Here is a 27,432-nt window from a genome sequence, read left to right as displayed (position 1 = left end):
TCCATGCCGACTGTTTTCCCCAGTGAGCTAGTCCCATTTGCCTGCATTTGGCCCCTAGCCCTCTAAACCTCTCCTATCCATGTACTTGTCTAGGTGGCTTTTAAATGTTGCTAATGTGTCCATCTCAACCACTATTTCTAGCAGCTCATTCCAAAAACACACCACCTTTTGTGTGAAGAAGCTGCCCCTGATGTCCCTTTTAAATCTCTAGCCTCTTGATCTTAAACCAATGCTCTCTTGGTTTTAGCACCCCCTCACTGGGGGAAAAGACTATGTGCTTTCACCCTGTATGTGCCCCTCATGATCTTATATACCTCTATCAAGTCACCTCTCAATCTCCTATGTTCCAGTGAATAACTTCCTAGTCTACGCAACCTCTCCTTGTAACTCAGGTCCTCAAGTCCAGGCAACATCCTGGTAAATCTTTTCTCCACTCTTTCTAGTTTAACAACATCTTTCTTAAAACAGGATGACCAAAACTGTACACAATACTCTAAGTGCAGCTTCACCAACGTCTGGTATAACTGCAACATAACTTCCCAACTCCTCTACTCGATGCCCTGACCGATGAAGGCCAGCATGCCAAATGCCACCTTCACCACCCTGTCTGCCTGTGACGCCACTTTCAGGGAACTATGTACTTGTACTCTGAGGTCCCTCCGTTCCTTAACTCCCCAGGGCCCTACCATTCATTGTACAAGTCCTCCTTGGTTTGATGTCCTAGTCAGAGGGAGATACAGCACGGAAACAGGCCCTTCGGTCCATTGAGTCCATGCTGACCATCAACCACCCATGCACACCAATCCTACACTAATCCCATTTTTATTCTCCCCACATTCCCATCAACTCCAATTCAGATTAATTTATACACCAAATTCCTTGTCCGCACGAAGCTCCCAGAGCAAACTATACACGGTAATAATAAATACAGCAATAAATGTAATGACAAGCACAAAACAGCAGACTGGTGCAAAGATTGTAGTGTAAAAAGAAATGCTAAAGTGACAATAATGGAATAACCAAAAAAGGTAGAGTTGAGAGTCCGAGAATGTGTCAGCACCACCGAGAAGAGGATGTGAAAGAGGTGATTGGTTCAGGAGTGTGACAGCAGTGGGGGAAAAAGCTGTTCTTAAGTCTGCTTGTCCGAGCTTTCAAGTTCCTGTGTCTTCTCCCAGAAGGTAGGGGAGAGAAAATGTAATGGCCCAGGGTGGCAGGCAGGTCCTACCACTCGTCCTCACACTAGGGGCAATTTACAGTGGCCAGTTAACTCACCAAACCACAGCTGTTCGAGATGTGGGAGGAAACCGGAACACCCGGAGGAAACCCACAGGGAGAACATGCAAACTCCACACGGACAGTGCCAGAGGTCAGGATTGAACCTGGGTCTCGGGCACCGCGAGGCAGCGGCTATACCCGCTGCACCACTCTGCCGCCTCTCCTGTTTTCTGTCAGTTCAGCGGGATCCCTGTCACCCTGCAGCTGTGATATCATTAAGCCTGGCTGATTGGCCAGTCAGGTTGGGCCACATCCAGAGTATCACTTCCAACTCTGGTCGCCACCAGAATTCTGGTCACCACCGAAAGATGTGAAGGTCCCAGAGAGGGTGCAGAAAGAGTTTACGAGAAGGGTTCCAAGGTTGAGGGGTCTTTTTAAAGGTAGGTCAGATAAGGTGCAATGTTCTTGTGGGAGACTAGAAGGTCAAGGGGGGATTTGACAAGGGTGTAGAACTTCATGAAAATCCTCGGCAGGTCAGTGAGAGACCATAGTTAACATCTCAGGCCTATGACCTTTAAGCAGAAGTTAATTAAAACCGGTGTCACAAGTAGACAGGGTGGTGAAGAAGGCATTTGGCACTCTGGCCTTTATCAGTCAGTGCACTGAGTGTAGGAGTTGGGACATTTTGTTGTAGTTGTACAAAGTGTTGGTGAGATTGCACCTGGAGTATTGTGGACAGTTTTGGCTGCCCTGCTATGGGAAAGACTGGAAAAAGTGCAGGGAAATTTACAAGGATGCTGCCAGGGCTTGAGGGACTGAGTTAAAAGGAGAGGTTGGACAAGCTCGGAGTCTATTCCTTGGAACACAGGAGATTGAGGGGTGACCCTATAGTGGTGTATAAAATCATGAGGGGCACAGACAGGGTAAACGCACAGTCTTTTTCCCAGGGAAGGGGAACTAAAAACTAAAGGGCATAAGTTTGTGAGAGGTTAAAGATTTAAAAGGTACCCAAGGAGCAACTTCCCCACACAGAGGGTGGGGCGTATATAGCATGATCTGCCAGAGAAAGTGGTTGAAGCAGGGGCAATAATGACATTCAAAAGACATTTGGATAAGTACGTGGATAGGAAATGTTTAGAGGGATATGGGCCAAATGCGGGCAAGTGGGACTAGCTTGGTGGGCATCATGGACCAGTTGGGCCAAAGGGCCTGTTTCCATGCTGTGTAACTCTAAATTGCTCTGAATGTTGCTAGGCTCTGTCAGAAGACAATTTGGAGTCAGCCACAGCGCTGGGGGTCTGAAGTTGCATGTGGACCAGAACAGGTGAGAGTGGTGGCTTCTTCTCCCTGAAGACCGTGGGTCAGCTGGACTTCAATAACAATACAACAGTCCTTAGTGGAAGCTCATAGCAAAGAGCCTGTGTTAGGGTGGAGGGCAGGCAATTTAAATTATGGAGGGATTGTAGATGGAGAGCAGAGTAGGACAGCCAGAGGAGGTTGAGCTGGCTGCAGTAGCTGCTGCCCTCGGGGAATGGAGCAGTGTTCATCCTCTGCAAGTATTGGCCTGGAGTGTGGAAGACCCAACACGTCTTCTGGATTAAAAGATGAATTGTGGTTCTTCAAGTTCAAGTTGAGTTTCTTCTTAGTGTGTATGTCGGCTGGTAGTGCAGGGGACCAGAAATGTTGGTGGAAAGCCATCACCATGGGGCATCACGCTTTCTTACTCCCTTGAAGCTCATGGCGTGGCCTGTTACTCCAGTAGGGTACAGCAGGAATCATTTGGGTTTTTACCAGCAGCTCTGTTGCTTTTGTGGTTGTTTTATCTGATGCCATTGCATTTTACAATGCCCCAGCTCGTCACGGTGGGATTTGGCAGTTTTGTTGATGAGTTCCCTTCTTTGGTTCCTGAATGTCAACTTGGATTGGCCCACTGTTAATCAGAGCAGCAGTGAGAGATGTACATAGGGACATGTCTCTTCCCAGACCTGCACAAAATGTGTATGTAGATCCTCCCCAGCTTATGGCTGTCTGACTTGCGTATAGCCTGTACATACGAATGAGTATTTGGGAGACCGACAGGATGGATTTGCCTGCTGCCGCGGGGCTGCAGGCATCTTCTACTGCTGGGGAACTGTGTTCATAGCCACACTTCCAACTTGCAAACCGTTCAGGTTACAAACAGTTCACAGGAACGGAAATACGAGAGACTGCAGATGCTGGAATCTGGAGCAAAAAACAAACTGCTGGAGGAACTCAGCAGGTTAGGGAGCATCTGTAGAGGGAAATGGACAGTTGACATTTTGGGTCAAGACCCTACATCGGGACTGGAACAGAACCCTGTCATACCCTGGGGTACAACCTGCAAGGTGCATTTGTTTAATGCACTGGTCCAAAGCAAAGTATTTAATTACAGACACACCGGTTGTAAGTCTCACGTCTGCGGCACAGTGCAAACATGCATGCACTCACGTGGTGTGCTCAGGGGAAGCTAGTGTACGAAAACAATAAAAGCCACAAACTCCTTTAGCTGAGACTCTTGACAATTAAAACCAGTGGAAAGACCAAGAATGGAAACTGGAATGAAAGCACTTTCTGATTCGGCCCTGCTTCAGCCGTATTGGGGTACCAATGGACAGCCATACACTTGTAATATTTAAGCTTATTGCTGCCTACAGTTTAATCGTAAAGTCCCTATTTATAAACTGCTCATGTTTTAGTTAGATGTGTGAAACCTGTTGTTTTTGAGGTTAGTTCCTTTTTGGTGCTGAGCATTGACTAGTTATCTTGTAACGTATTTTTATAAAATCTTTTCTCTATCATCTTTTTCCACTGTAAGTAATGGTGTCCACATGTCTAATGGAAACTGCCTCTTGAAACCTAACTGGCTGCACTTCCACCCTGCACCAACAGAGGCAGTGCAGCACTGCCACTGGCCAGAGGGTATAATTGCAACATGCGTGGTTAACCTGGGTTGCAAAGAAACTGCAGATGCTGGAAATCTGAGATAAAAGCAGGGAATGTTAGAAATGTTCAGTGGGTCAGACAGCACTTGTGGAGACTGTGAGAGAGAAGTAGTTAATATTTCAATTCATCAGAACTAACGCAGTACATTAGCGTCATAGAGTAATACAGCTCAATTGATCAATGGCAACCAAGATGCCCATCTAACCTAGTCCAACCTGCCTGCATTTGGCCCATATCCCTCTAAACCTTTCCTATCCATGTACCTGTCCAAGTGCCTCTTAAATGTTCTTATCTCAAATAACGATGAGTCAGAGTACAGGAAGGAGATAGAGAGCTTAGTGACGTGGTGTCATGACAACAACCTTTCCCTCAAAGTCAGCAAAACAAAAGAGCTGGTCATTGGTTTCAGGAAAGGGGGCAGTGTACATGCTCCTGTCTACATCAATGGTGCTGAGGTCAAGAGGGTTGGGAGTTTCAAGTTCCTAGGAGTGAACGTCACCAATAGCCTGTCCTGGTCCAACCACTAAGATGCCACAGCCAAGAAAGCTCACCAGCACCTCTACTTCTTCAGGAGGCTAAAGAAATTTGGCACATCCCCTTTGACACTCACCAACTTTTATCGATGCACCATAGAAAGCATTCTATCTGAATGCATCATGGCTTGGTACGGCAACTGCTCTTCCCAGGACTGCACGAAACTGCAGAGAGTTGTGGACGCAGCCCAGCACGTCATGGGAACCAGCCTCCCCTCCACAGACTGTCTGTACCTCTCACTGCCTTGGTGAAGCAGCCAGCATAATCAAAGACGCCACCCACCCGGGTCATTCTCTCTTCTCTCCTCTCCCATCAGGCAGGAGCCTGAGGGCACATATCACCAAGCTCAAAGGCAGCTTCTATCCCACTGTGATAAGACTATTGAATGGTTCCCTTATATGATCAGATGGACTCTTGACCTCACAATCTACCTTGTTTGACCTTGCACCTTATTGTCTACCTGCAATGCATTTCCCTGTGGCTGTGACACTTTACTCTGTATTCTGTTATTGTTTTTACCCTGTACTACCTCAATGCATTATGTAATGAATTGATCTGTACAAAAAGTGTACAAGTGAAAAGTCTGTCCCTCTGTTCCCTGACCTGCTGAGTATTCCTCAAGATCTACCTTGTTGTGACCTTGCACCTTACTGCACTGCACTTTCTCTGTAGATGTGACATTTTACTCTGTACTGTTATTGTTTTTACCTGTACTACATCAATGGACTCTGTACTAACCCAGTGTAACTGCACTGTGTAATGAATTTACCTGTACGATCGGTATGCAAGACAAGTTTTTCACTGTACCTCGGTACAAGTGACAATAATATACCAATACCAACTTTCTTGCCCATTATGTGGGCATTTACCATTATAATTAAAGAACCTCAAAAGAAAATTGATAAAGTCGTTTAAGCTTTCACTGGGAGCTGAAATCTATCTTCGCTGTGCTCTGTCTCTGATCAATTTTTAAGTTGTTTAAGATTTTAGCTTTTAGCATAGTTGGTTGAAAGCAGCGTCACAGGTAGACAGGGTGGTGAAAAGGGCGTTTAGTACGCTGGCCTTCATTAGTCAGGGCATTGAGTATAGGGATATTATGTTGCAGTTGTATAAGTCGTTGGTGAGGTTGCACTTGGAGTACAGTGTACAGATTTGGTCACCCTGTTACAGGAAAGACGAGGTTAAACTAGAAAGAGTGCAGAAAAGATTTACCAGAATGTTGCCAGGACTAGAGGCCTGAGTTATAGGGAGAGGTTGGCCAGGCAGAGATAAAAGTGGACGGTAACAGTCTTTTCCCCAGGGTAGGGAAGTACAAAACCAGAGGGCATGGATTTGGGTGAGAGGGGAAAGATTTAAAAGGGACCTGAGGGGCAACTTTTCCCACACAGAGGGTGGTGAGTGTATGGAACGAGCTGCCAGAGCAAGTGGTTTAGGCAGGTACAGTAGTATTTAAGAAGCACTTGGATAGGTACATGGAAGGACGGGGCTAAGAGGGATATGGGCCGAACGCAGGAAATTAGGACTAGCTGGGTGGGCGTCATGGTTGACATGGACAAGTTGGGCCGAAGGGCCTGTATCCGTGCTGTTTTGCTCTGTGACTCTCTGGTTCTATGACTCTATCCTGTGCATAGTCAGAAGTTTCTTTTTACAAATTCCCTGTTGAGCATTGTAGACCACCTTTCAAGTGATGCACCTCCCACTCTTACACGATGAGCAGTGCTCCTGGGGGAGCGCAGGAGGCAGTGAGAGGAAATGGGACTGTATGTGGTCTGTGTTAGCCTTGGCTGCTGCTCACAGAGTTTCTCGTTGTAAGAAGGCAGCGATAATGAACCGTCAGAATGATGTTCATGTATTGTGGGAAAGAGGTCAGTTATAGAGTCATGGTCACACAGCATGAGAGCAGGCCCTTCGGCCCATTGAGTTCATGCCCACCATCTGCGGGAGAGTGAATCATCATGAAAATGTTACCAAAAAGGTGGCCATTCAGCTCATTGTCTCCTAGCTGACTGATTAAAGACCCATTGAGATAAAATTTAACCTTTCACTGAGAGCTGAATTCTGTCTTCACTGTACTGCCAAATTAAACATGTATTGGTTTATTATTGTCACTTGTACCGAGGTACAGTGAAAAACTTGTCTTGCATACCGTTCATACAGATCAAGTCATTACACAGTGCATTGAGGTAGGACAGGGTAAAAACAATAACAGAATACAAAGTGTCACAGCTACAGGGAAGTGCATTGCCAGTAGACAATAAAGTGCAAGGTCAAACAAGGTAGATTGTGAGGTCAAGAGTCCATCTCATTGCATAAGGGAACTGTTCAATAGTCTCATCACCGTGGGATAGAAGCTGTCCTTGAGCCTGGTGGTATATGCCCTCAGGCTCCTCAATCTTCTGCCTGATGGGAGAGGAGAGAATGACCCGGGTGGGTGGGGTCTTTGATTATGCTGGTCCTGACTCTCTCCAAGAAATTTGTAAATTGTTGAATAGTTTAGACCCACTTCCACTAATCCCATTTTAGTCACCCCATCTCCCCTCAGATTCTACCAGTATGCCACATTCATGCACTAGGGGCAATTTACAGTAGTCAGTTAACCTACCAACATGCATGTCTTTGGGGGCGTGTCAGGAATCAGGAGCACCTGGAGGAAACCCACACGGTCACCGGGAAAACGTGCAAACTCCGCACAGACAGCACCGGAGGGCAGGATTGAATCCGGGTCTCTGCAGCTGTGAGGCAGTGGCTCTACTCACTGTGCTACCCAAAGATTGAAGGGCAGAAAGCATTTTGGGCAAGTTGCGCTGCACTATAACTGCAAATGCAGGGCGATCCACCCCCTCATTGGGTCTGATTTCTCTGTGGCTTGGTGAATGGCAAGTTCTCCTGAGTCAAAAGGTCAACGGTTCATGCCCCACTCCAGAGAGCTGAGCGCAAAAGTTTGTGCAGATGAGACAATGTCCGAATTGTAGCGCCATTTGGATGAGAAGTTAAACCAAGGTCCTCTCTGCTCCCTCAGGTGGGCGTAAAGCAAACCAAGACATCACAATGAAGAGCAGAATCCGATTTATTATCACTGACTTGTATGAGGTGAAATTTGTTGTTTTGCGGCAGCAGTACAGTGCAAAGGCGTAAAATTACTATAAATTACAAAAGTAAATAGTGCAGAAAAATAGGAATAATGACGTGTGTTCATCAATTCGTGGACCGTTCAGAAATCTGATGGCGGAGGGGAAGAAGCTGTTTCTGAATTGTTGAGTGTGGGTCTTTGGGCTCCTGTACCTCCTCCCTGAATGCAGCAAAGAGAAGGGGGCACATCCCAGATGGTGAGGGTCCTTGGCGATCGATGCCGCCTTCTTGAGGTACTGCCTCTTGAAGATGTCGTCGATGGTGGGGAGGGTTGTGCCCGTGATGGAGCTGGCTGAGTCTACAACCCTCTGCAGCCCCTTGCGACCCTGTGCATTGGAGCCTCCAATCCAGGTTGTGATGCAACCAGAGAGAATGCACTCCACCGTACATCCATAGAAATTTGCCAGAGTATTTGGTGACATATCGGATCTCCTCAAACTCCTTACAAAGCAGAGCTGCTGGCATCCCGACTTCATGATTGCAGGAAGGGATCCCACAACACAGGAGTAGACCATTTGGCCCCTCGTACCTGCTCTGCCACTTAGTAGGATCGAGGCTGACCTTTTGCCTCCGCACTACTTTCCTGGAAAATCGATAGCAGTTGTGTTTCCCAAATTGCAGCAGCGACACATTTTGTATTCATGGCTTGTTTTACTGTTAAGTTTTTTCCTCCCTTATTTTAACCCTTTGTGTTTCTGTCCTTCAGGAGCCTGCTGGTCCTCCCACACCCAAAAGACCTCGAGGAAGACCAATAGGCAGCAAGAACAAGGAACCTCGAGCTGTGCAGAAGGTACCTGAAAGCAAAGGAATGTCTTGTTTTGTTCTGCCATTCCGATCCATCCTCATTATTCATGTAAACAGTGTTGCTGAGTCTGCTTGGAAGTAATTCTGCAAGCTCATTCAACACATGATAAGATACCTTTATTAGTCACATGTACATCGATACACACAGTGAAATGCACCTTTTGCCTAGTGTTCTGGGGGCAGCCCGCAAGTGTCGTCACGCTTCCAGCACCAACGTAGCATGCCCACAACTTCCTAACCCATACTCCACCAGTAACCAGTTCACCCTTCCTTGCGCTCCTCTCAGAGTGAAAAAAGAGAGGGAAAATCAAAGTATCTCATATCAAAGATGGGTGACTGATACAGACAAAAACATCAAGTTCCTGTTGAATTCAATATTACATCCAGAGGACTGCCCTGATGGAAGATGAGATGCTTTTCCTCAAGCTTGTGTTGGGTCTCATTGTAATGGGGTAGGATACCACACACTGATGGATCAGAGTGGGATAGGGAATTAAAGTGGCAGGCAGCAGAAATCTCAGGGTCGCTCCTGCTGACTGAACACAGGTACTTTGCAAAGCAGTCACCCAATCTGCGTTTGGCTTCTCCATTGTAAAGGAAACCACATTGTGAACACCAAATAGAGTTGTAAAGCACGGAAACGGGCCCTTCGGCCCAACTGGTCCATGCTGACCAAGATACCCATCTAAGCTAGTGCCCGCATTTGGCCCATATCCTCTGAATCTTTCCTGTCCGTTTACCTGTCCAAGTATTTTTTTAAATGTTGTTAATGTACCTGCCTCAACCACTTCCTCTGGCAGCTCATTCCATATACTGGATGGAAAAAGTTGCTCCTTAGGTCACAATGAAATCTTTCCCCTTTCTCACCTTAAACCTATGCCCTCTAGTTCTTGATTCCCTCCCCCCCGGGAAAATGCAGTGCACATTGATCCTATCTATGCCCCTTATGATTTTATACACCTCTTTAAGCTCATGCTTCATTCTCCTACGGTCCAATGAAATCAGTCTCAACCTGCTCAACCTCTCTCCATAACTCAGTCCCTTTGAGGAGGTGACAAAGCACATTGATGAAGGTAGAGCAGTAGATATGGTGTACATGGATTTTAGTAAGGTGTTTGATAAGGTTCGTCATGGAAGGCTCATTCAGAAAGTCAGGAGACATGGGATCCAGGGAAACTTGGCTGTGTGGATTCAGAATTGGCTCTCCCACAGAAGACAGAGGGTGGTGGTAGATGGAGCATATTCTGCCTGGAGGTCGGTGACCAGTGGTGTTCCACAGGGATCTATTCTGGGACCCCTGCTCTTTGTGATTTTTATAAATGACTTGGATGAGGATGTGGAAGGGTGGGTTAGTAAGTTTACTGATTATGCAAAGGTTGATGGTGTTGTGGATAGTGTAGAAGGTTGCTGTAGATTACAACAGGATATTGATAGAATGCAGAACTGGACTGAGAAGTGGCAGTGGAGTTCAACCCGGAAAAGTGTGAAGTGATACACTTCGGGAGATTGAATTTGAAGGAGAATACATGGTAGGACTCTTAGCAGAGAGGAGGAACAGAGGGATCTTGGGGTCCACATCTATAGATCCGTCAAGGTTGCCGCGCAGGTCCATAGGGTTGTTGAGAAAGCGTATGGTGTGTTGGCCTTCATACAGCTTTATGGAACTCTGGTTTGACTACACTTGGAGTATTGTGTTCAGTTCTGGTCGCCTCATTATAGGAAGGATGTGGAAGCTCTAAGGAGGGTACAGAGGAGATTTACCAGGATGCTGCCTGGATTGGAGAGCATGTCTTATGAGGATAGGTTGAGTGAGCTAGGGCTTTTCTCTTTGGAGAGAGAGAGGATGAGAGGTGACTTGATAGAGGTGTACAAGATGGTAAGAGGCATAGATCGAGTGGACAGTCAGAGACTTTTTCCCAGGGTGACAATGGCTAACATGAGGGGGCATAATTTTAAGATGATTGGAGGAAGGTATAAGGGGGATGTCAGGGGTAAGTTTTTTTACACAGAGAGTGGTGACTGCGTGTAACGCACTATGGCAGAGGTTGTGGGGGCGGATACATTCGGGACATTTGGGAGACTCTTAGATAGCCACATGAATGATAGAGAAATGGAGGGCTATGTGGGAGGGAAGGGTTAGATAGATATTAGAGCAGGATAAAATGCCGGCATAATATTGTGGGCCAAAGGGCTTGTACTGTGCTGTAGTGTTCTATGTTCATGTCCCGGCAACATCCTGTCCAGCTGAATGACATCTTTCCCATAGCAGGTTGACCAAAACTGAACACAATGTTCCATATGCACTCTCACTTGCATCTGGTACAATTGCAACATAACATCCCAACTTCTATATTCAGTGCCCTGACTGATAAAGGCTAGCATGCCAAACGCTGCCTTCACCACCCTGTCTACTTGCAGTGCCACTTTCAGGGAACCATGTACTTGTACTCCTAGGTCCCTCTGTTGTACAACACTCCCCGTTGACTATGAATGTCCTACCCTGATTTGCCTTCCCAAAACGCAACACCTGGTAGACTAGATTGGAAGAAGTGCAAGTAAATCACTGGTTCACCTGGAAAGACTATTTAGGTCCCTGGATGGTGGGAAGGGAAGAGGTAAAAGGACGGGTGTTGCATCACCTGCCAGTTGCAAGAGAAAGTACCGTCGAAAGAGTGTACCAGCGAGTAGCCAAGGGAACAATCTCAGTGAAATGCAGAAAGAGGTGTAGAGGGGAAGATGTGTGTGGTTAGTGGAACCTTCCTTTTATGTAATGAAGTAGCAAGTGTGAGATGGAGGTTGTGCTCAACTGGAACCTTGACCTTCAGCCACCAGTATTGTGGTCAATTCCACATGTTGGACCAGGGTCACTATTTAAACACTCCTAGTCAATGTGATGTACTATTAATATGGACATGCTGTGGGGTCTCCGTAATATTGTGATGACTCTATTCTGTCTCTGGATGGGATCCGATGACTTCAGTTGCACTCTTTCAACCTGAGGTTTGTACTTCAAGTAGCATTTGCAGCTGGTAGAGCCGCTGCCTCACAGTTCCAAAGACCCAGGTTCGATCCTGAGCTGTCTATGTGGAGTCTCTCTGTGACCGTGTGGGTTTCTTCTGGGCTGTCCCGTACTTCCCTGCATCCCAAAAGCGTGCGGGTTGATAGGTTAATTGGCCACCATAAATAGCCTCGAGTGTGTTAATGAATGGTAGAATTTGAGAGGCATGGGGTGAATGTGGGGAGAATAAATGGGTGCTTGAGAGCCAGCATGGTCTCGGTGAGCCAAAGGGCCTGCTTCTGTACTGTGTCTCTCCATGACAACACATAGACTAATGCAGCCCATGTGTTTTCTCCTCAATTCCTGCAAGATGTCTTTCCCACAAATTTATTTTTTTCTCCCGATTGAGCTATTACGAAGCCGGCCCTTCTGCTGGCTTTGTAGTTGTTCAATTTGACCATTTGAGGACTGCCACTGGGAAAACAGAGTCATAGAGTCATACAGCACAGAAACAAGCCCTTTGGCCCAACTTGTCCATGCTGACCAAAATGCCCATCTGAGCTAGTCCCATTTGCCTGTGTTTGGCTCATATCCCTCTAAACCTTTTCTATCCATGTGCCTGTCCAAATGTCTTTTTAAATGTTGTTATTGTACCCAGCTTTATCACTTTCTCTGGCAACTCATTCCATATACGCACCATCCTCTGCATGAAGGAGTTGCTCCTTGGGTCCCCTTTAAATCTTTCCGCTCTCACCTTAAACCTTTGCCATCTAGTTCTTAGTTCCTTTCCCTGGGGGGGGAAAAAGACTTGTGTACACTCACCCTCTCTATATTCCTCATGATTTTATACACCTCTATAACGTCACCCCTCAGTCTCCTACACACCAAGGAATAAAGTCCGAGCCTGCCCAATGTCTCCCTTGAGTCCTGGCAACATCCTCGTGAATCTTCTCCGCACTCTTTTCAGTTTAATGATGTCTTTCCTATAACAGGGTAACCAAAACCATACACAGTACTCCAGGTGCAGCCTCGCCAATGTCTTGTATATCTGCAACATAATGATCAGGAAAACTACGTTTCCAAAAGAGCTTTAACACTTTGAATCATATGATAACCATGTGGGGTGCTGATGCAGTGACTGTGCAGTGAACTAATAACACAAAGGTATTAAGAAGTGACTATGTTGGTGAACGATTAACATAGTGGTATGAAGTATGAGGGGGGATCTCATTGAAACCTACTGGATACCGAAAGGCCTGGAGAGAGTGGACGTGGAGAGGATGTTTCCATTAGGAGGAGAGTCTAGGATATGAGGGCACAGCCTCAGAATAAAGGGGACGTCCCTTTAAAACTGAGAGGAGGAGGACTCTCTTCAGCCAGAGGATGAATCTGTGGAATTCGTTGCCACAGAGGGCTGTGGAGGCCAAGTCATTGGCAGAGATTGATAGGTTCTTGATTTCTAAGGTGGTTATGGGGAGAAGGTAGTAGAATGGGGTTGGGAAAAAAAAAGCCATGACTGAATGGCAGACCAGACTCGGGGCTGAATGGCCTAATTCTGCTCCTGTATCTTATGTTTATGTGGTATGTTGTTTGTAGTTATATTATAGAACTTCTAACCACCATACCAAATGTAACCCTGGGTTACGTTAGTGAATTCGTAAAATAGAGGCATATTGAAACCACAATTATATTAGTAAATTAGTAATCCAATGGTATGGTAGTGTGGTGGTTATATTGGTGAACTAAAAATCCAGGGGTGTGTTAGTGTAGTAATTATATTAGCCAACTGGTAACCCAATGGTAAAGTTGTGTAGTGGTTATATTGGTGAAGTTGTGATCCAGAGTGACTTAAACCTATTGTGGAAAGTTAAGAACTTGAGTTCGGTTTGAGGAAATCCTGGAAATAAAAATCTGGCATTGTGATAAGTGACCCAAAGCTGTCTGATGTAGCAAGTACTCAAGTGGCTCACCAGTTAATGCCTTTTCAAGGAAGGAAGCCCACTTCCTGGCTTAGGAGTGACTGCCGTGCCAATAAACATATAAAGTAGAAGTAAGAGTAGGCCATTTGGCCCTTGAGGTCTGCAAGCCGTTCATCCAGATCCTGGCTGATGTTCTAACTTAGCACCATTTTCCAGCACTATCCAACGTTCCTCAATTCCATCAATGCCCAAAAAATTATCAACTCGGTTTCAAATGAGTATGACTGAGCTTCCACAGGCACCTGGGGTAGTGACTTCCAAAGGTTCACCACCTCCTGAATGAAGACATTTCTCCTCATCCCAATCCAAAACAACCCACCTCTTATCCTGAACCATGCCCTGGTCAGGGGAAGCATCCTCCTTGTATTCCTGCCCAGAGTGTTCCCCAACACCTCTTTTCTCCCTCGAGTTGGTGAGTGATGGTACTTCGGGTTCCAGCACTGATGACAGCAGCTCTCATTTGTTCAACACACTTGTAACATGCAAGCAAAATATCCCAGGGCACTCTACAAAATTAATGGTAAAAGGCATCTGGAAACACTGGGAGGAGAGGGTGGCCAAAGTCTAGGAGACACAGGATAAGTTTTCAGATAATTTATGTGTAATTGGAAATTGGTTTATTGTCACGTGTACCGAGGTACAGTGGGAAAACTTTGTTTTGCATGCCATCCATACAGATCATTTCATCACATCAGTGCATTGAGGTAGTACAAGGGAAAACAATAACAGATTGCAGAATAAAGTGTTACGGTTACAGAGTAAGTGCAGTGCAGGTAGACAATAAGGTGCAATGTCATAACGAAGTAGATTGTGAGGTCAATAGACCATCTTATCGTACTCGGGGACTGTTCAATAGTCTTATAACAGTGGGATCGAAGCTATCATTGTGGAAATTACCATGGAATGCTGATTATGTTGGTGGTTTATCCTTCAATAACATTTGCCAGTTTGTGTCCTGTTGCACAGCCATGCCATTGATTTTTTTTTATACTGTGGTAGGTGATGAGAACCTCCTCCAATTTAATCCACTTAATAAATCAGAAATTGGAGATTTATTTTCCTTTCCCCTCCCTCCTCCTCTCCTGGGACAAGGAGCTCCCTGGGACCTTTTAAACCTGTTGCCTGTGTGTGAACCTGCATTGTGAATGAGGGAAGGCTCTTCAGCCATGTAGGGCATCACAGAGGAGCTTAAACTGGTCACCACTCGAGTAGCCAACCAACTGCTTCTGCCTGGAGTCACTGTAGAACCATACTAATGTATAGCCTGGACAGAATTACTGTGGTGGTTCAGAACAGGGGTTGATCCCATTGTGCTATGGTCTGATTGCGAGGCAGCGCAGGGAAGGCACATTGTGACCCTGCACCCTCACCTTGTCAATATTTGAAGAGGGAGCTACTATTCTCCTGCTTCTATTTCGCCTTCTGATGAATGGACACCCAGCTTGGAAAATAATGGCAGCAGTGAGCCAGGTATCCCAATACCTTGTACAGGACACCATAAGCACACGTAGTGACAGAAGTTTGAAATAAAAGCCGAATGTGCTGGAAATGCTCAGCAGGTCGGGCAGCATCTTTGGAGAGAGAAACAGGACTAATATTTCAGGTGGAAGACCCTTCACCAGAACTGGGAAGGAGACAAAAGTTTAAGTTGCAGGGAGGGTTGGGGAGGAGGGTATGTCTAATGGATCGATGACATCCGTCAGAACTGGGAAAGAGAGGGAAAAATGTTAGCCTTAGGTTCCAGATAAAGAGGAGAAAGGGGTGGATAGGACAAAGGGAATATCTACTATAGGGCGAGGTCGGGGTTCTATGGGGATAAGTTGTAAGTTTGGTTGATAGAAGATGACAAAGAAGTGTGTTTGGTTGTAAATAGCAGGTGAGGATCTGCTAATGGAGAGGGGAAAAAAACTGAGCCAAGATCACAGACTTGCTACAGCAATGGTCAGTTTTGACATGGATAGTGAAAGCAAGTTATCAGAAGTTGGATAATCCAATGTTGAGTGCAGAAGCCCGCAACGTGCCCAGACGGAAGATGGGGTGCTGTTTCTCAAGCCTGCATTGGGCCTTATTATAGCAATGCAGAGACCACAGACCGATAGATCAGTGTGGGAGTGGGACGAGGCATTAAGATGTGTGGGATGAGGCAATGGGAAGCTCAGGGTCACGCTTGCAGTCTGAACACAGGCGCTGTACAAAGCAGTTACCCAATCTACATTTGATTGTAAATTGTAAGTTAAGTATAATTTAGGTTTGTAATGTTCTGTGCTGCTGCTCCAAAAAGCTAATTTTCATGGCATTTATCCCCGGGAATGTATGCCTATGACAATAAACTTGATTTCTTCAGTGTAGAGGAGACCACATTATGAACACTGAATGTGCCAGTGAAGTATGTTCAGTCCTTCTCTACGATTCAAGTTGCTGGCTCATGACCCAGTGATATCTTTCATTTCTCCTTCCCTTATCCAAGGTTGCTGAGGCCAAAAGCTTGAGCTTATCCGCTGCTTGGCTGAGCAGACATAAACAAATGCATTGAGATCCACTCACAGTGATGTGAATAAAGGGCATTTTCCACAGCGATTGTGTTGAGATTGATCATCCATAATGAATATGTAATAAAGACAGACACCACTGCAGATACTCAGCAGCTCAGACAGCACCTGTGGAGCATGAAGCAGTTAATGTTTTGGATTAACACCATCGATCTGAAACCCTGCTTCCCTCACCACAGGTGTTGCCTGACCTGCTGAGTATCCGTGACACTTTTGTTTCAGATTTCCAGCACGCGCATCTATTTCAAGTTTATTGTCATAGGCCTACATACCCAGGGTATAAATGCCATGAAAAGTAGCTTTTTTGCAGCAGCAACACAATATGTTACAAACATAAATTAAATAAACTTAAATTAACATAAATTCCACATAATGGATTGCATTTAAGGTGAGAGGGGGTAGGTTCAGAACAGACATGAGGGGTATGTTTTTTACTGAGAGAGTGGTGGATGCCTGGAATGCGTTGCCTGATAGGGTGGTGGAGGCAAACTCAATGGTGGCTTTTAAGACGGGCTTGGATGGGCACATGAATGAGAGGAAGATAGAGGGATATGGGCATTCTGTAGGTAGGAGGGAATAGATATGTCAGTACAACATTGTGGGCTGAAGGGCCTGTTCTGTGCTGCACTGTTCTATGTTCTATATTTATAACTTGCACAGCAAAATTACATAACAACATTGGTGCAAGTTGAGGGAAACATAGTCCGAGGTAGAATTAGAGTCTTTCAGGTCAGTTTAAGGACTTGATGGCAGTGAGGAAGAAGCTGTTGTTGAACCTTGAGGTGTGGGTCTTCAGGCTTCTGTACCTCCTGTCTGATGGCAGCAATGAGAAGAGGGCGTGGCCCGGGTGGTGGGGGTCCTTAATGATGGATGTCGCTTTCCTGAGACATCGCCTCCTGTAGATCTAGTTAATTCTTGTTAACAGAGTTGAACTAATGTCCTGTTGTTTGGATCTCCGCTTGCAGAAAGCAGAGCCACCGAGAGTCAAGCGGCCTAGAGGAAGACCAAGGAAATGGGTGAGTGACAAAATGGTATCAAGACTCGTTTAACAAAATGGCTCCCTTGTTGTTATGACGCTGTGCCACTGGAAGTCATGACTGTGTTGTGCTGCTTGCTTTCATTTACTTGTGGGCTACTGGTGACCAGAACGGCAATGCAAAAGTACTTTCAGCTACCTGGGCCTTTGAGTGCGTCAGAGACGAGGGGAGCGTCTGCCCCTTCACCCACCTGGCTCCATCTGCCCATCGTTCCCCCCACCTCGCCTGATTCCAGGCCCTGCCTCAACCCTCCCCGCAAACCTCTTTATACGGGCTATCTCCCCTTTACCCTCTCAGTCCTGGTGCAGGATCTTGAACCAAAACGTCGATCATTGCTCTGCCTCCTCAGATGCTGCCTGACCCACTGAGTTCTTTCAGACTTTTTTTGGATCTGGTTAATATTGTTGCCCCAGAAAACAGCATGTTAAAGTGATCTTGCAATAACTTGACTAGCAAAGTATCAGTTGCCACGAGGCAATCATAGCCACAGATAGAAATACCAGCAAGGGTTACTTCAACGAGGAGTATCATTACTGCTATTTTGCTTAAAGAATTGGTGCCATTGCGTTTCCAAAAGAGCTTTAACACTTTGAATCATATGGCACCTAAACAGGCCCTTCGGCCTGTCAAATCCATTCTGACACATCCATACCAATCCCATTTACCAGCACTTGGGCCATAGCCCTCTTTGCTGTGGGCCAAATGTTAATTGTCCGTGCCCCTCCTGCTGTGAACCAGATACTTGTTACCATGGGAACACTGGGACCTGCTTTAGGGGGAAGTGTTGACACTGTCTTGTTCCTGCCTTTGTTGGAAATGTACAGCATCACGCAGCACACAAACAGGGCCCACTGAGCCCACACTGACCACTTTATTCTCCCCACATTCGCGTCATCTCCCCCCCACCCCCCCCCAGGTTCCATCACGCACCAGGGGCTACTTATAGCAGCCAATGAGCCCACCAACCCGCACTTCTTTGGGAAGTGGGAGGAAACAGAAGCATCAGGGGGTAACCCAAAAACGTAGGGAGAACGTGCAAACTCCACACAGACCGCATCGGAAGTCGGGATTGAACCCGGAATTCCAACGCTTCAGGGCAGCAACTTCACTGGCAGTTCCACCATGCCAATATGCAGCCTACTTTGTCATGGGGATGGAGGATCAGGAATACCAGTTGTTATTTGGTGGTTTGGGTCATGTACATTGATGTCTGCTCGGTCCAGGTGTAGCCCTTCTTTATATAGAGGGCTGGATGTGTGGAGACTGCTGAACACATGGTTGGTTAATCAGGGCTGGTTTTGGTTAATTGGGACTCCCGGTTAACAAAGGCTGGGTTGACCAGGACTGTACTTTCAGGAAAGTTTAAGTAAAAGTTGAACTTCTCAGAATGAGAGAAATGGTTTGGGCTATCGGAAAGGAATGCAAAATTAGGAAAAGAATATTAATGCAGGGCACTGCGCGATACGACAAGTGGGGGAATGGGTCAAACTCACAATCTGAAGGATTGGAATCAGTGGCAAATGAACCTCAATATCTCTTCTGTTCTATCAAGTTCACCAACTGCAAACCTGGATGTTGTGTGATGCAATGGGCTGGGTGCAAGTGGGTAAGGGAGGATAACGATCTACCAGTCAACATGCACTCCTATCATTTACTGGTTCTCAATCACGGACTGCCCCATGCTTGTGCCCCTGAAACCGTTGAACCTTCAGTGCAATGCCGACGTCTGTGTAGAGCCTGGTGTGCAGGTTCGAGTTCATCACTCTTGTTGTGGCCCTGATAAAACACAAACCAGCCCACAACCCATCCAGAGCACATTATCAATGTGCAGAGAGGGGAAAGGATTCAGGATGGTTCTAAAATCGAGGCATTGAGAAGGTCCAATAAATGGCTCCACTTTGTACAAGTTGATTCCTTTGATCACATTGTGGTTTATAACTCCCAGTATTCATTATTCTGCATGTAAACCTAATCCTGTTAATTAGATCAGCCTCATCATATATTCCCAGATTTTTATAATCTGGTTATATAAACCATCTGAAGCTCTCCATTAGATTGTTTTCTTCATTAATGAGATGTGAGCATTACTGACAAGTTAAAATTTATTGCCTATTTGTTGTTGTGCCACTTTTTATGAACCTTTTAAGTTTCTCGATCCCAGCCTGTGCTATACTTCCAGTTATCCATTACTCCTCCAGGTAAACCATCTGATCCCATGGATTAGGTTGTAACATGCTTGCAACCTAATCCATGGATTAAGGTATCGCACAGTCTTGGACAATATCTGGACCTCTCTGTGTCTGGTATTACAATCTTTGGACGTGTTGCCATCGTTCCCTGCAGGAGGGGAATGGTCCAAGGTCAGAGGTACTGCTCTGAGGGACCGCCAGACCGAGAGTGATGCTTTGAAGTGATTCCTCTCAAACCAAATGCCCTGTTCTCAAAACAGATGGGAATAAGGGAAATTTATGGGGAATTCTTGATGTGTTTTTAATTAATTGTAAGAAGGGCACTGAATGCAATGTTGCGGATACCGATGGCAGTAATTGGTGTGCTTTGGAATGCAATTAAAACATCACAACAATTTCCCCCATAAACAACTGAAACTTATTTCCCATCTGGGCTTTTACAGTTAGTGATTTCTGACATTTATTGTGCTTCAGCAGGTAGTGTGCTTTCAATTAGCCCAGTTGAAGCTTTTTAACAAGTTTATGTGTGTGCGTGGAGGCAGGAATCCATTTTAGAGGATAGAATCATTGAATTGTTACAACACCGAAGGAGGCCATTCGTCCCTGAGTCTGTGCTTGCCCTGAGTTGAGCAATCCTATCGATCCTATTCCCCTGCTCCTTTGTTACAGCCCTGCAAGTTATTCTCAAGTGCCTGTACAACTCCCCTGAAGGCACTGATTCTGCTTCCAGCACCTGCACAGACAGTAAATGGCAGATCATATTTCTCTGCCAATATTAAAAAAAATTATTCTCCTCCCACCCTGCCCCCTTCTATTTTTGCCCAAGATATAGAATCTGTCTACCCTTGCCCTCGAACCATCCCTCAACTCCCTCTCTTTACCCAGGTTTAAACTGGTCAAAGTTTTGTACTCCCCCATTAAATATTGGTAGTAGTTTATTATTGTCACGTGTACCAAGGTGCAGTGAAAAACTTGTCTTGCGTACCGATCGTACGGGTCAATTCATCACACAGTGCAGTTACATTGGGTTAGTACAGAGTACATTGAGGTAGTACAGGTAAAAACAACAGTACAGAGTAAAGTGTCACAGCTACAGAGAAAGTGCAGTGCAATAAGGTGCAAGGTCACAACAAGGTAGATCGTGAGGTCATAGCCCATCTCATCGTATAAGGGAGACATTCAATAGTCTTATCACAGTGGGGTAGAAGCTGTCCTTAAGTCTGGTGGTACGTGCCCTCAGGCTCCTGTATCTTCTACCCAATGGAAGAGGAAAGAAGAGAGAATGTCCTGGGTGGTTGGGGTCTTTGATTATGCTGGCAATCTCCTCTAACCTACGGAAAAGAGCCCGAGCTTCTCTTGGAGCTGAAATCCCTTAATCATAGAAACGTAGAAAACCTACAGCACAATACAGGCCCTTCGGCCCACAAAATTATGCTGAACATGTCCCTACCTTAGAAATTACTAGGCTTGCCCATAGCCCTCTATTTTTCTAAGCTCCCTGTACCTATCCAAAAGTCTCTTAAAAGACCCTATCGTATCTGCCTCCACCACCATTGCCAGCAGCCAATTCCATGCACTCACCACTCTCTGAGTAAAAAAACTTACCCCTAACATCTCCTCTGCACCTGCTCCCCAGCACCGTAAGTATGTGTCCTCTTGTGGCAACCATTTCAGCCCTGGGAAAAAGCCTCCGACTATCCACACGATCAATGCCTCTTATCATCTTATACACCTCTATCAGGTCACCTCTCATCCTCCGTCGCTCCAAGGAATAAAGGCGGAGTTCACTCAACCTGTTTTCATAAGGCATGCTCCCCAAACCAGGCAACATCCTTGTAAATCTGTTCTGCACCCTTTCAATGGCTTCCACATCCTTCCTGTAGTGAGGTGACCAGAACTGAGCACAGAACTCCAAGTGGGGTAGAATCCTGGAACCATTCTAGTAAACATTAATGAAAATCAACAAAACTACAGATGCTGGATTTCTGAAATCTTAAAAAGAGCATAAAAAAAACAGTGCTGGAATCATTCGGAAGGTCAGGCAACATGTGTGGGAAGAGAAACAGTATTAACGTTTTAGATTAGAAGTGGGGAAAACAAGTTAGTTTTAAGTTGCCGGGAGGCTGTGGGTGGGATGGAGGGAACAAGGGGAATATTTCTGATGGAGCTGGGTCGTGGTGAGGATAAGCTATAAACTGGGTCATTCAGTGGAAGGTTTAACGGGAGTGGATAGAGAAGCAAATTTATTATCACTGACATATGACGTGAAATGTGTTGTTTTGCGGCAGCAGTACAGTGCAAGGACATAAAAATCTATAAATTACAAAACTAAATAGTGCAAATAAAAGGAATAATGAGGTGCGTTCATGGGTTCATGGACCGTTCAGAAATCTGATGGTGGAGGGGAAGAAGCTGTTTCGGAATTGTTGAGTGTGGGTCTTCAGGCTCCTGTACCTCCTCCCCGATGGTAGTAACGAGAAGAGGGCATGTCCCGGATAGTGAGGGTCCTTAATTACAGATGCCAGCTTCTTGAGGTGCCACTTCTTGAAGCTGTTCTCGATGGTGGGGAGGGTTGTGCCCGTGATGGAGCTGGCTGAGTCTACAGGCCTTTGGAGCCTCCATATCAGGCAGTGATGCAACCAGTTAGAATGGTCTCCACCGTACACCTGTAGAAATTTGTAAGAGTCTTTGGTGACAGACCAAATCTCCTCAAACTCCTAATGAAGTAGAGTTGCTGGCCTGCCACCTTCATGATTGCATCAATGTATTGGGCCCAGGATACAATAGATCCTCTGAGATGTTGATGCCCAGGAACTTGAAGCTGCTCACCCTTTCCACCGCTGACCCCTCAGTGAGGACTGGTGTGTGTTCGCTCGACTTCCCCTTCCTGAAGTCCACAATCAGTTCCTTGGTCTTACTGACGCTGAGTGCGAGGTTGTTGTTGCAACACGACCCAAGCAGCTGATCTATCTCACTCCTGCAGGCCTCCTCGTCGCCGTCTGAGATTCTACCAACAACAGTGGTGTCATTGGTGAATTTATAGATGGTGTTTGAGCTGTGCCTAGCCACACAGTCATGAGAGTAGAGCAGTGGGCTAAGCACACATCCTTGAGGTGCACCTATGTTGATAGTCAGCGAGGAGGAGATGTTATCACCGATCCGCACTGACTGTGGTCTCCCTGTAAGCAAGTCGAGGATTCCCTATAAGGAAGAGAGTAAGAATACAAAGGAGTGGTACAGTGACTCTCAGCTCCAGTGAGACCAATTTTAAACCAAAAAATGGGAGCAGAAGAAGGCCATTTGGTCCCTCGAGGCTGTTGTGCCAGTCAGTAAGATCATGAGTGATCTGATTTTGGCCCTGGCTCTACTTTGCAGCCTTTCAGTATAAAAAGTCTGTCCATCTCTAGGGATTGAGATTCTCGGTGATTCATCCTCTACAGCTCTCTGGGGTGAAGAACTGAAAATTCACCACCTGAGAAGAAATTCCTCCTCATCTCCATCTTAAATTTTTTTTGTACTACCTCCCCCACCCCCGCAAGGCCCTTGTACACAGCAGAGGAAAGCAATTGTGCAGTTGGCTAGTCTGTTTCCTGTCCAAGGAAGAGTTCCTAGCAGTGAAACTGGGGTCTGTCCCTGTCCCCTTTCTTGGTCTTTGGGGTGTAAGTGGGGCTACCCCCCCTTGTTGCTCGCCAGGTTGTATGTATGTTACTGTGTGTGTGGGGGTATTGCGATACCAATGATACCTTCTGGCCTTGCCTGTATGATAAGAGCAATCATGTCTGTGTGTGGTATTACTGCAGTCCAAGTATTTACAAGTCAGAAGAGATCAAATCAAAGTCAAAAGTCAAAGTCGAGTTTATTGTCATATGCACAAGTACACGTATGCACAGGTGCAATGAAAAACTTACTTGCAGCAGCATCACAGGCACACAGCATCATATAGGCAGCATTCACAAGAAAAACAAAAAATTAACATAAATTATACACCTTTTGCAAGAAAGAACACAATTAGGACAAAAAAAAGGTCCACTGTAGTGCAAAGTGGTCACAGTATTACTATACTGAGGTAGTGACTAGGGTTGTGCAGGTTGGTTCAAGAACCGAATGGTTGAAGGGAATTAGCTGTTCCTGAACCTGGTGGTGTGGGACTTCAGGTTTCTGTACCTCCTGCCCAATGGTAGCTGCGAGAAGATGGCATGGCCCGGATGGTGGGGATCTTTGATAGTGGATGTTGCCTTCTTGAGGCAGCGCCTCCTGTAGATACTACCAATGGTGGGGTGATGTATTGGGCTGAGACCGCTACTCTCTGCAGCTTCGTATGTTCCTGTGTATTCAAATTACTGTCCCAGACCATGATGCAACCAGTCAGGACTTGCTCCTTAATTCCAGGTGGGACTGCCCTAGGTTGTGTATCGGTTACAGTCACATAGTGGTTACATTGCAGGGCCAGTATCCAGAGACCTGGGCTTTGGTCTGGAGGTGAGTTCGAATCCCACTATGCCACATGGAATTTAAATACAAGGAACTAAATCTGAAATGTTTTTTAAAAAAATAAAGCCAGCAACAACAATGGAGATCATTAAGCTGCCATTTTAAAAAGGACCTTTATTAGAACAGAGAAGGAGAGAGGCAACTAAAAGTAAAAAAAAACAACCTTCTGGAAGAACTCTGTGGATTAGGCAGCATCTGTGGAGGCAAAGGGATGGTCGACGTTTTGGGTCAGGACCCTGCATCAGAGATAAGACCTCTTTATTAGTCACACGTACATCAAAACACACAGTGAAATGCATCTTTTACGTAGAGTGTTCTGGGGGTCAGCCCGTAAGTGTCGCCACGCTTCTGGCACCCACATAGCATGCCCACAACTTCCTAACCTGTACATCTTTGGAATGTGGGAGGAAACTGGAGCACCCGGAGGAAACTCATGAAGACACGGGGAGAATGTACAAACTCCTTACGGACCATGGTCAGAATTGAACCTGGGTCGCCGGTGCTGTAAAGCATTATGCTAACCACTACACTACCGTGCCTGCCCAGGAGGGAATTCCACCATCTGCAATCTCTTGTGTATCCAGGGAACAAAAGTAGTTTCATTTATTTTTACTCTTTCCCAATTCTGATTAAGGGTCTTCACCCTGAAGTGTGAACTGTGTTTCTCTTTCCACAGATGCTGCCTGACCTGCTGAGTGTTCTTCAGCATTTTTTTGTGATTGTCATTTAAAAAAACAAATGCCCATCTGATTCACTAACGTCCTTCAGAGAAATCTACCTCTCTTAGCCTGTCTGGCCTAAATGTGACCCCAGACCATCCAATGTTGTTGACTTATAACTGCTGTCCGAAGTGGAAGTCAATTTGGGCAATTAATCCCACCCTTGTCAAGGAGGTCCCTCTGTCGTGAAGGAATAATGTTAGCTCAGAGTCTAGGTCGAATCTCCGCTGCACTCCCTTTAACATCAATGTATCCTTCTGAAGGAGGTGGTGCTCATAATAGACGTAGAACATAGAACAGTACAGCACAGGAACAGGCCCTTCGGTCCAAACTGTCTGTGCTGAACACAATGCTGAATTAAACTAGAGAAGAGACACAAGAGAATGCAGATGCTGGTAGCTGGAGCAACACACAATCAGCTGGAAGAACTCAGCGGGTCAGGCAGCATCTGTGGGAGGAAAGGAACTGTCGACGTTTCAGGTCGAAATCTTGCATCTGTACATTTCCTGCATATTTATGTGTCTATCTAACAGCCTCTTAAACGCCACTATCATATCTGCTTCCACTACACCCCCAGCAGCGCATTCCAGGCACCCACCACTCTGTGTAAAACAAAACTTGCCCTGTACATCTCCTTTAAACCTTCCCCTCTCACCTTAAATGCATGTCCTCTGGTACTTGACATTCCTACCCTGGGAAAAAGATTCTGAGTGTCTACCTGATCTATGCCTCTCATAATTTTATAAACCTCTATCAGGTCTCCCCTCAGCCCCCGCTCCAGAGAAAACAACCCAAGTTTGTGCAACCTCTCTTTATAACTCATTCCCTCTAATCCAGGCAGAATCCTGATAAAATACTCCAGATGTGGTCAGTAACGATCCACGTAAAGGATGCTCGATCAAAGACGCAGGTTTTGGTGTATTATTATTGTCACATGTACCAAGATACAGTGGAAAAACTTAGTTTTGCAAGCCGTCCATTTCAAAACATAAGTACTGTACATCGAGGTAGTACAAGGGAAAAGCAATAACAGAATGCAAGGGACAGAGAGGTTTAGGGTGGAGATCCCACAGTTTTGGACCTCGACAGCTGCAGGCACAGCTGCCACTAGTGAAGGGGTTAAAAACCGAGAGGCCTGAACTTAAGCAGCAATCTCCAAGGGTCTGACTGGGTGGAGTACAAAAATGGAGAATCGGGGGTTGGGAAGAATTTGCAAAGACGGATGATGTTTTAAAGCCGACGTATTCCCATTTGGAGTCGGCTCAGCAGAGGTTCCGAAGATCCTTCACCAGAGTGTAGTCAGATACAAAGGAGAAGGTGTGCTCTCCCAGCCCAGAGGTACAGACTGAGGTCAGGAGCTTAACATTTCTGCAGTCACTTCCGAGGCTTAACCTGTCTCTTCGTGTCAAGAGTATCGGGCCGAATGTCTGAACAAACTGGGTGGCCTGTTTGTCTTTCATTTAATCACTGCTACCTCCCTCACTCTTTTTGACTTGTGCATTACTTAGGAGCTCCCTAGTGAAGGATAGCTCACGGTGAGCTTTAACCTCAGGGTGGGGTTTGTAGCTGGGTGGTGCAGGGTGTGGGGAGGACTATCCCCAGCCTGTGAGTTAACCCCCACCCCTCTACAGTTTGGAAACTTTGCATGGAATCAACTGACACACACCCTCGCCTCTCGCTTAAAACCCCAAGCACCTTTTAACAGCAAGTTCTCACTCCATGACTTCTGACCTTCAGTCCTGCCCTGTGAAAGGTCAAAGAAGGGAGAAAAGCTTAGGAATACGTGTTTCCCCAAGAAGGATTCGCCATAAGCCGGCGGGAAACAAGGAAGGTTTTTGTGGAATCTCTCTGGGCTCTGTGCAGTCAGCTCGCAGAGGTTATGAGCAGCGGCTGTGCGCTGAGAAGGCAGTGAGAAAGAGGAAATGTGTTCTATTAGTGGAGGAAGTGCTCAGCCAGGGCTCGCATTCCAGGGATACCACACATGGGGAACAACAGCTGCCAGTTCCCTCTCGCCTTCCAGTCGTACTTTCTTGGCCCAGATTTGAACGTGCTGGCATTCCCAGCAGAACAATAGACAGAATGCCAAAGGTGTAGGGACATCTGCCGCCAGCGCTTGTGCTGAAGAAACTGTCCCCCACGCCTTCGCCACGCGTGACCTTCACCGTGCCCCTTGCACCGTAACTTGGATTGGGTCATGGAAGGCGGATGATCAAAATGGTGGCCTTGTTGGCTTCTGCAACTTGTGGGATAGCAAGGCGTATCCTCCTTGTGTGCTGTGGACCTCCGGTGCAGAGCAGCGCGTGTCTGCGCGGAGCATGGTTCCGTTCTCCATCGTTGGCCCTGCCTGTTTATACCCAGTGCTCTGCTTTACCCAGGAGCTCTCTTGTACCTGCACAGAAAAGAATCACAGCCCAGCTCTGCTTATGGCCCTTCCCACCTCCCCTCCCCCCCCACCGTAAAGTAAAAGCTCGTGTTTCTGTCACAGAAAGGACAAGGTTTCTGTCACATAAAGGCCACATGAACTGACGCACTCTGCAGCCTCGGCTCCCTGTACCTCCGACACCATCCACAGACCTACGCAGTCCCCAGCCCCCACAGCCCCCTCTTCCTCCAATAAATTTGGTAGGTTGGTTCATTATTGTCACGTGTACCGATGTACAGTGAAAAACTTTGTTTTGCATGCCATCCATACAGATCATTTCATTACATCAGTGCTTTGAGGTAGTACAAGGGAAAACAATAACAGAGTGCAGAATAAAGTGTTACAGTTACAGAGAAAGTGCAGTGCAGGCAGCCAATAGGTGCAAGGCCATAACAAGGTAGA

The 27,432-nt window shown here is 46.2% G+C and overlaps 1 protein-coding gene across 1 annotated transcript in view; it reads left to right on the top strand.

Moving 5' to 3' along the window:
- LOC127572145 (high mobility group protein HMGI-C-like) overlaps positions 1–27,432 on the top strand; it is a 185,485-nt gene that overhangs the window by 42,726 nt on the left and 115,327 nt on the right. The window contains exons 3-4 of the mRNA XM_052019099.1: positions 8,549–8,632; positions 17,138–17,188. Of these exons, the coding sequence (XP_051875059.1) occupies positions 8,549–8,632; positions 17,138–17,188 (135 nt within the window). The remainder of the gene's footprint in view (positions 1–8,548; positions 8,633–17,137; positions 17,189–27,432) is intronic.

The sequence above is a fragment of the Pristis pectinata genome, chromosome 6 (genome assembly GCF_009764475.1).
Source record: "Pristis pectinata isolate sPriPec2 chromosome 6, sPriPec2.1.pri, whole genome shotgun sequence".
NCBI classification, from domain to species: Eukaryota; Metazoa; Chordata; class Chondrichthyes; order Rhinopristiformes; family Pristidae; genus Pristis; species Pristis pectinata.
This window is presented reverse-complemented; position numbering and strand designations above follow the sequence as displayed.